This window comes from Apaloderma vittatum, unplaced genomic scaffold (assembly GCF_000703405.1).
Source record: "Apaloderma vittatum isolate BGI_N311 unplaced genomic scaffold, ASM70340v1 scaffold27837, whole genome shotgun sequence".
Taxonomy (NCBI): Eukaryota; Metazoa; Chordata; class Aves; order Trogoniformes; family Trogonidae; genus Apaloderma; species Apaloderma vittatum.
Window position 1 is genome coordinate 13,675 of NW_009725006.1, and position 10,247 is coordinate 23,921.

The window sequence follows — 10,247 nt, forward strand, 5'->3', positions numbered from 1 at the left end:
AGTAGCAATTTGACAACAGATTCTCAGCATTTGTGTAGACCTGACTTTGCTCATTTTTCCAGAGTGACCACACACACACGGGGACCATTTGGGTTTAGCTCCCATTATTAACAAAGCACAACCCCACTCTGCCAACTAATTATTTAAATAAAAAATAAACACTAATCAAACATTTTAAAAGTTTTAGCAAAGAAATGTAGACTACATAGATATGAAAAGGATTCCTCCTATCACATTTTGAAGTACAGTTAGTACAGATACTACTGGAAAGATAAGAGAAGATTTCACTGGAGAGATATCCACCATGCGCCCAAGTTTCTTTCCACTAAAGTTTCCAAATCCCTTGAGAGTCAGGAGCAATGCCTGCCTGAAACAGAACACAGATCCCAGTCATGGAGCCACAACAAACAATTTGCTGGACACTTCTGTTGCAGTCTAGAGGCTGCAACACAGACCTGCAGACTGTACTCATGTGCTTCCACTTTAATAGAACTTTCGACTTAAGATGTATTTTCACAGTGAAATGGGTATGTCAAAGTTTACTTTACTTTTGTTCCAGACATGCAGCAGAGCCTGTGAGCCCAAAAGGCAGCCCGTTTCCTTTTGAAATCAACCAATATGGCTGCAGGAAGTGAGAGATAATACCTCTTCTTACAAATAGTCTTACTTTGGTGGGATTTTTAAAAGGTTTAGCAAAGTAGTCCTGTGCATTTCAAGTAATTTGGGAAAGCTAAAAGAAGACCAGATTTAAAAAATGTAACAAAGTACAACAACAAAAAGATACCCTACAACCACCAACAAAGATACATGCACACCACCCCGACAGTGTCACAGTGAAGATCTGGTTAAATGAGAGTTCAGTTTAAGCTAAGGGAAGAAGTCCCAGTGACTTTAGTAATGGCATGCTTACACCTCTCTCCCCCTCCACACCCACCCCCCCATACTGTAAAGCCAATTAAGTAGGAGCTAAGCCTTTCTTCCTACCACATCGCTAAGGCAATGGTGCTGCTAGTTCCAGCAAAGCTCCCTCATACTCTGTTCATAGACTGTACTTGTCAACATACAATTAGATCATTCCTGAATTAAAAAAAAATACCCGGAAGCAACTTTGCATAAGGACTATTTTCTTTCAAAGCGCAATAGAAAGTTGGCATGTACTGCATTTACCAAAACTGTAATGTGGTTTAAGTATCGGTTTATTTTAAAAATATTCAGCTCTCACCTACAGGCTACTCCAGATCCCTGTGAATCAGCAGATATTTTATCAGAAAACTTCCTTCTTTAAGTCACCTTTACTTCCCCTCTGTACTTTGCAGAAAGCGTTAGAAGAACTATGCGATCAGCCTTCACTATAGGCAACTGTCTACTACTGTCCAGAATGAAGAACATGAAATATTCAGGATGTAAAACTGAATTTTGATATATAAACCTCTAACAAACCTAACACTCTACTGACTACAGAAAATTTAAGTAAATGGCAGCCATACAACAGACAGCTTCTTTCAGGTATTTACAATATACTTAGCATCACATCATGAGTTTAGGTATGCTTTTTTCCTTTGTCCTCTTCCAGATACTCCTGGGTTTTAAAGCATCTCAAATAAACAGATGTTTAAATCAGACGCTACACAGGTTAAACAACATGGTTCTATTAAAAACTATCTTTAAGCATGGCACTCAGTGACAGCAATACAATACTTTTTTCCACAAAGCAACTAATATAAAAATATGCCATAAAATCATCTGTAGACTAGTATGCTAGTACATACATGTAATCATAACATTCTTTTAAAAACTCTTTCCTGAGATACCTTGGGTTGTTTGATTTTTGTGTATTACTGGATGCATTATCTTTATGATTCATCTAAAACAACTGTACAATATTTTGTACGTGCAGGACACTCGGTAACACGTAAAAAGTAGTACGCAAATATATGGCAAAGAAACAGCTCTTAGAAATTACACGCTTTTACTGTGTTAGATTTTTTTAACATTTGGCTCCTTGGGAGATGGGAGGAGCACGAGAAACCTGAAATTAGAGCTGTGAATTGAGAGAAAGCAGGAAAAATGTTAGGAGTTGGAATAATAAATGACACAAACAGAAAGCCATAATTCATGTTGGCTATGTATTGCCTTTTAAAGCAACTGGACATATTTTAGTCAGTTCACAGTATAATAAATATTTTTACTAATCTGTTTTGGAAGAGCAAATGTCTTCTAGGGTTTCAAGCTCCTCTATAAGTTTCTGGTTCTGAACTTCTAGCACTGCAACACGATTCTCCAGACTTTCTATGTATTCTTTCTTCCGACGTCGGGATTTTTTAGCAGCTTCCCTGCAAAAAGCAGAAGTAAAAAGTGCAAACAAAAAAGCCATTTGCATGCCATTAGAAAGCTCAGCAGAGTATGGAGACTATGACAGAATTCCAAGTTTTGGAATATCTCCCAAATCAGTCTGAAAACACTAAGCAAAACTGGGTTCCACAAGGGCCTCAAGTGTCTCTTTCTCAAGTTCGTATGGCAATCTGTAGAATTGCTTCCTCTCACGCCTTGATTAAAGTTCATAACAAAGGAGGTCCAAATGAAAGACAGTTACTCTGCTTTATGACAATAAAGATCTTTAAGGGCCTTGAGTTCCTCAATGAGAGTCTTGTTTTGGTTTTCAAGCACAGCCACACGATTTTCAAGACATTTGACATATTCTTTCTTCTTTCTGCGACATTCTCTGGCAGCTTCCCTGGAACCAATACAAGGCAAATGACTACAGGAACAGCCACAATATGGCAAAGACTGGATAAATGAAATTACCTGCAATCCCTGCAGTTCCACAATAACAACAACAACCACCATCACCAACAACTGTTGGATTGTACAAACAGAACGGCAGATAACAGCCATAAGCAGTAACATGGTTAAAACACAATTCAAAACAACTAGAATTGGAAAGAAATTCAGCATCAACAAATAACAGACAGAATTAATGCACAGAAGAACTGAGAAAAACAGTGAGTAAACAACAACATATTGACTTGAACTGTACTAAACATTTAGACTGAGAGCAGCATTTCTTCCTCCAGTCACATTCCATTTTATGTGTTTGTTGGGAGTATTATCTCCTGCAATCCAAGTTGTAAAACCAAACCCAAAGAATTTACTTTCAGAAAATACAAGCACAACACTGCTCTCTTTGGATAAAAAGCTAGATGCCAAGCTTACAACCTCCTGTCATTTGTTTACCTTAAGGTAACATTCTACAGTAAAATTTATGTCCAAACTAGCAAAATATTTTAGCATTTTACAACTGTCCACCTGGGTATGTTTCACCCACATGCATCTGGGGTTTTTTGTTGCTGGCAAATGGCAGTCTGGAGCCATACTCATAGCTCTGCTCAGGATTCTGTTATATTCATAGAATTGTAGAATGGTTTGGGTTGGAAGGGACCTTAAAGATCATCTACTTCCAATCCCTCTGCCATGGGCAGGGACACCTTCCACTAGACCCAGTTGCTCAAAGCCCCATCCAACCTGGCCTAGAACACTTCCAGGGAGGAGGCATCCACAACTTTTCTGGGCAACCAGTGTCCCACCACCCTCACAGTGAAGAACTTCTTCCTAATGTCTAATCTCAATCTACCCTGCTCTTGTTTAACACCCTTGCCTGTTGTCCGATCACCTCATGCCCTTGCAAAGTCCCTCTCCAGCCTTCCCTTTCCTGTAGATCCCTTTAAGTACTGGAGGGCCACTAGATTGAAGCTAAACACTTTGAGTAGTATTTCCAGAAGCATATGACTGAACAAGCATTAAATTCCAGAAGAAATTTTAGAAGTACTGGGAGTCCACTCCTTTAACATCTTGCAACATGATAAATTGTCAAATTGTGAGAGTGTAACTTTCCAGCAAGTTATATGAGAGAGAAACTAGTGTTGAAACTGAAGAGAGGAGAAAGAAAAGGAGGTAGAACAATGCAGTGATCCTCAGTAGTAATTTAAAATAAAAGGCATGAGAGCAAAGCAATGCCATTAATTCAATCATAAAGCAAGGGGTTATTCAATGTATTAGAGATCTGCATAGCAGACTATTTCTTCCATTAATCTAACTGCCACGGATAGCAGTGGCCATGCATTTTTTTTTTTTTAAAAAAAAAAAGGGAAGGAGTCCCTTAAGAATAGCAAGAAGAATGCAGAGAGGGAGACTGGCATTTACAGCATACAATCAACTCCATGTCACCTGATTAAAATATAGAGCCACATCATATAATATCCCTCAGAAAATGACAGGAGCACTGCACAGTATCTTATCCCAGTAGCCAAGTGTTTAGGAAAGACTATAATTATCATTCCATCCTAGAGTAAGTCCTCTTCACAGCATCATTAAAGGACAGCTGCTAATGAGATCCTCAGATATTTTCCAAACTGATTCTTTGCTGGGATGTTTGAAAATGAACAAACCTATACTGGTTATTTTACTGTCACTAGAGGGTGAGGAGGAATTAAAAAAAAGCAACAAAAAGTATAGCTCCAGATCATCACAAAAATTATCAGAAAAGGACAACACTAATATCTATTTCTGAATTACCATAGTATTTTAAAACTAAAAATCCATAGTGATATGGTCAACTCTGACTTTCCAGAGTTAACAGCCAATACCTGACGCTAACAGAAAGACTGACAACGAATTTCTTGCCTTACTTTTGTCAGTCAAAGGCAGTGCTCATGACCTTAACAAGAAAACTTCATTAGAACCTTTGCTGATTTTTTTTTTTGGCAACACTTACTATTAAATTGTTAAATAGACTTACCTATTCTTCATAAGTCTCAGCTCCCTCTTGCGTGTTGCCTCTTCTGCCAGCTGCTGAGGGCTATGCAAAGTCCCTGGTGAGGCTGCCATTACCACTCCCTGAGGTAAGGCAGTAGTGGGAGTTCGAATCTGGTAAGCTGGCATGTTTCCAGTTGCAGCTGGTATAAAAGAATCATATTCTAAATGTTAGGGCAGAAAAATAAAAAAGAAAAAAAAGAAAGAACTATGCAGAAGTCTCTCTGGAAATAAAAGAATTCTGTTCATGAGTTATGCAGGAACCCTGCTACATAAAATATTTCACAGGCCTGTAATGTCACAACTATACTTGTTATCTCAGTAGTGTTCTTTTTCCACTCTATAAAATAAGTTATCTCAATTGCTCCGCCATGTGGCCCCACTAGCCAGCCAGACTGAAGCGTGTGAAAGTTACCACATGGCTCTTTTCAGACAACATAGGGAAAGCTGTTTGAGAAACACAGTCAGAGCATCCACACTTATTTCCTGTTTACACAATCCCATGAAAAGATCCCCCCACTCTTGCAGCCACTGAGATTTACACACTACCCCTGACCTCTAACAGAGGCTTCAGGAGTCAACTTGCTTCAGAAGGCAACTTTTTCCTCCTACCCTTTGACAGCAACAGTACAGCAGTTTGGCAGCCCTTGGAATACCAGTAAGAGCTGCTGCTGCTAAAATAAAAAGGAAAAAGACAAATACTCATGTTGAAGAGAAGCACGTTCCTTGAGCAAGAAGACCGCAAATAGGATGCTGCAGCATTAGCAGGCAAGAGGAGGTAGTGGGAGTTGCACAGAAAGGGGTGTAGCTACATGGTAAATTGGTGTGCAAAAGTGCAGATTCAGCCTCTGAGCCTACCAGTTCCGAGCTCTGCCCAAGGTGAACACAGATCTGAAATCTGACACGTCATTTGCAACCACCACCTTTCTGGTAGTGTCACCTCATTTCTGTATTTCTGAGGCACTTTGTTCCTACATGGCGCAGCCCAACTGGAAACCGCTGTGGAAGTCCTAAAACTTGTCTTGTCTGACACAAGGGAAGAAAATAAAAAAATCAAAGAAGTATCCCTCTTCAAATTATATGCAAGTATTTACTTATCCATTTCCAAAAATACTTTATATTATCACATAACAAAACTTCACATTTTGTCACTAAAGCAATTAAATATAGAAGTTGAATCTTCAGAGGCCTTACGTTATGCTTAATTTATACTTTTTTTTTAAAGCAATATTCAAATAATGGAAAATCTTAACTTGTGCCATGGTTTAATCCCAATCAGCAACTAAACACCACACATCTGCTCCCTGACTCCCTGCTCCAGGAAGATGAGGGAGAGAATTAGAAGGGTAAAAGTAGGAAAACTCACAGGTTGGGATGAGAACAGTTTAATGGAAATAAAACTAAAATAGCAGCAATAAATTGTAATGAAAAAGGAAAATAACAAAAAGAGAGATAAATAAGCCCCAAGACAAACAAGTGATGCAAATGAAAAGCAATTGCTCACCACCAGCCAACCGATGCCCAGCCTGTTTCTGAGCAGCAGCCCCAAGCCAGCTCTCCTCCTGGTTTATGTACCCAGGGGGACCTCACAGGGCATGGAATATCCATCCCCTGGGCCGGTCTGAGCCAGCTGCCCTGGCTCTGTCCCCTCCCAGCTTCTTGTGCACCCCCTGCCTCTTCTCTGGCAGGGCAAGAGGAGAAAAGCTGGAAAGTCCTTGACTCGGTGTAAGCACCGCTCAGCGACAAATACATCAGTGTGCTAGCAACATTATTTTCATCCTGACTCCAAAACACAGCTACCAGGAAGAAAATTAACTCCATCTCAGCTGAAACCAGGGAAATCTGGTAAAATAAAATGTAGACAAAACTGCTTTGGGGACGCTAACTGGTAAAGCAGTAAAGAGACATTAGTCTCTTTTACAGGGATAAAACCCCAAAATGTAAACTTAATACAAAAATTACTGCTATTCTTATTAAGTTAATGCAGGTGCTTCACTAATTAAATACAACAAAATAGGATCAAGTTGTGTTTAGACTACAACTCTACAGCCATGTCCTGAAATCATTATCAGCTTAAACACTTTTACCTGCCCAGTCGAGAAAGGGGGGAGGTGCAAAGTGTTTGTGGAACTACAAGACGAACTGGACCTGTGAACTGACCCGAGTTGGCTAATCCCCTGGGGATGGGGAAGGAGAGAGAAATCGGCCCAGGACAGCCCCGTGAACACTAACCTGCCAGCAACAGGCCTTGTCTTCCTGTACATCTATCGGAGAATTAGCAAACCCTTTCTTTATGGTCTCCACGTTTCTTAGCAGTCCCAGTTATGTCAATGGGACGACACTCCAAATCACAGTTTATCAAAATGGAATTTTAGAAACTCTTCTGGTTCACCTTGATGCTGACCACATCACATATACTTTGTAGGCTCTATGGTAAGAACTATCTTTTCCTCTCTGTCATTGCTAGATTAAAAAGAGCTGCTATCTTAGTTTGCCTTAGCTACAACAAGTTAGAAATCCAAGGGAGCCATTTGGCGTATTAAGTCACCTGGCAAGGCTGAGGTGACCTGGGTGAAAACACTAACAGGACTTACTGCTGCTGCTGCTGCTGTGAGGACTGGGGTGTGATAATGTACCTGCAACAGGATTTAACAAAAGGGAGTCCCTATCTCAGCTGGGATCAGCAAACACCACTGTAAGAACATTTTGCACGAATAGTTTGACCGGGTTCCAGTAGTGTCTCTCCCTGACTAACAGTTGGCTCACTTATAAACCTACTGGCGTGGTAACAGACATGAATAACCATTTGGTGGTACAGACGTTGAACCAGATGTCATGGTTTAAAAGAAATTTAAAAAGGAGAAAAAGAAAGAAAAGAATGAAAAGAACGAAAAGAAAGAAAAGAATGAAAAGAACGAAAAGACAGAAAAGAACAAAAAGAAAGAAAAGAAAAAGAACGAAAAGAAAAAGAATGAAAAGAAAGAAAAAGAACGAAAAAAAGAAAAAGAAAGAAAGAAAAAGAAAGAAAGAAAAAGAAAGAAAGAAAGAAAGAAAGAAAGAAAGAAAGAAAGAAAGAAAGAAAGAAAGAAAGAAAGGAAAAAGAATAGCATTGAGAAAGTATATATTAGTTGTGCTTTGTGCTTTGTGCTTTGTGATCCATTATTGCAAATCAATTACTTCAAAGTCTGCAAATTTTTTTGTATAGTATCTAAAAAAGTTACAACAGTTTCCTCTGAAAAAGACATTGGAAAGGATGAAACAAGCTTTAAGCATGGGAGACAAAACATACCCTTGGAAAAAAAAAATCATAGTTTCAGCCTAGTAATGTACCTACACATTGCCCGGGGGGTTACCTTCCATTTTGGCATCTGACAGAAAAATCCCCAACATCTTGATCCAGACCAACAAATCTCTGTGGCTGTTTATAATGAAATTCCGTGGAGGTTTAAAGTAATTCCCAACATATCAGGCACTGGACTGAGTTAACAATGCAACGAACGGAACAAACTTCGAGATGGTGTGTTTCCCTAACACACTGCCCCAGGTCATCCCATTTTTAAATTTTTTTTCCTCCTTAGAATTGGGAGTAAAAAGTCACTGGAAACCTGAAACTTTGAGTTGGAACTTACCAAAAGGAAATTATTAACAGGAAGACAAACTAAAATACAACCAAAAAACCCCAAACCACATTCGGAAGAATACAATAAACCTTGTAAATTAAGCTATGAGAAATTAAAAAGAAAAATTAATAGAGGAAAATCAGGCACGTTGTATCAGCAGGTTGTTGGAAAAAATAACTTGCTGGACACTAGAGAGCATCACTGCACTCGAGCTCTTTCAGTGACTACCCAGGAGAAAAAAAGGCTGGTGCACACACTATGAATTAGTCTGTTCTCCCCTTCTGTGAGTCATAATGATGGGACTAGATTATCAAAGGGTTTTTAACTTCACCACTAAACAGGCTAAACAAGGCGTGAATCATTATCCCTTCGAGCATTAAAAAAAATAAATAAAAAATACCCGCAAAGCGTCCACCTGGAGAAGATCCTTATCTTTAGCTGACTGCACAACCCGTACCAGCGAGGAGCAGCAGCACGTAGGGGCCAGCTGCGAAGCGGTTAACGTGCCCGATGGGCCGGAGGCAACTGGCGAAGCAGAAAGGAACTGACTAAATCACAGCATGACTTGGAGCTGACGTCAATGTGTATCTTGTTTGGAGTTTAACTTTTCCAGTTCCCTACTGCAACACGGTTCCAGGAAATCTACTGACGTCAGCCTTTGGAACTCAATTAGCTGAGGAGCAGACCATTTCCACCGCGGAGGAGAACACAAGCCGGCGTTACAATGCTGCAAATCAATGCTCTCGCCCGTTTGTTTGCCTTCAGTATTTTCTTTCATAATCAAAGCACAGGGTTTATTTACACGACTGAAACAATGCACACTTTTCTCTCGCAGCTAGGCTTAAGCCTGTTTTAGCTATCAAATCTGAAGTGTTCTTTGCTAAACAAAAAAAAAAAAGCGGCAAGCAGTGTCATTTTTACAAAATAAAATCCAGTTCTAAGCATAGTAAGTTACGACTATCTCCACAATGAAGACTAATTTAAAAGCAGAGTGGAGGATTTTTCAGCAAAATCCTTCATCAGACTGTGAAGATTAGTTATGTGAATCAATCCGTGCAAGAACTCAGGCACTAGCCATGGATTTTTTTTTTCCCCAAATGAAGCTCTTCAAACTGCTCTGAAATCCTCCACTGACTAGGTCTGACCAGAAGCTATTTGTGCCAGTTCTGAAAAGCAGAAGAGCTACAGCAACAGGTTCAAAAGCAAATGTCACAAATACCAACTAAGCACTGCTTAGACACCCAAAAATGTAATGTAAAAGACTAACAATTTTTTTTTACCTGTTTCGTCTCCTGTTACAGCCATGATCAGCTTCTGCACACACGACTCTCCTGTTCCTCTACCAGAGCTCAGCATGAACTGTTCCAAACTAGCAAGCATGTGCAGGATTACAAGCAAGAGCACTGACATCACCGTGACCTCACTTGCTTACCACTGTCATTAATATGCTCTGTCACTGGAACAGCTCACTGAAACTGCAGCCTAAAGAACTCCTTTTCCAGTAAAGCTTTTTTTTTTTTATCCCCTCCTCTTCCATATTTTTATAAGCCTAGCTTTGTTCTTTCCCCTGAATTATTCATACAGCTACAGAAAGCACTCAGCACAAAGCAAGACCTTAACATTCACAGCACCGACTGACAGAAATTAAAACGTGGCTCTAGATTTCACGACTGTATGCAGACAATAGTCACGACTGGATGGAAAATAGGGAAATTTTAAAGAGACAAGCTCTTGTTTTGCTTGGAGCAGTTCCATGAAAAGGCAAAGAACTCTGTCAGACAGATGTACAAAACAGGAAAGCTTAATAAGCTGTAACAA

The 10,247-nt window shown here is 39.7% G+C and overlaps 1 protein-coding gene across 2 annotated transcripts; it reads right to left on the minus strand.

Moving 5' to 3' along the window:
* Nucleotides 1-1,636: 1,636 nt before the first annotated feature.
* LOC104276442 (cAMP-responsive element modulator-like) lies at nucleotides 1,637-9,799 on the minus strand. 2 transcript variants are annotated; one of them, XM_009872752.1, is made up of 3 exons: nucleotides 9,710-9,799; nucleotides 4,796-4,952; nucleotides 1,637-2,734 (listed from the first exon to the last, which is right to left on the minus strand). In XM_009872752.1, the coding sequence occupies exons 1-3, from the start codon at nucleotides 9,783-9,785 to the stop codon at nucleotides 2,590-2,592; spliced, it is 378 nt and encodes a 125-aa protein (XP_009871054.1). In that variant the 5' UTR covers nucleotides 9,786-9,799; the 3' UTR covers nucleotides 1,637-2,589. The 2 variants fall into 2 exon arrangements, with proteins under 2 accessions (XP_009871054.1, XP_009871055.1); XM_009872753.1 differs by having other exon boundaries at nucleotides 1,637-2,333; nucleotides 9,710-9,785.
* Between the last annotated feature and the right edge of the window lie 448 nt (nucleotides 9,800-10,247).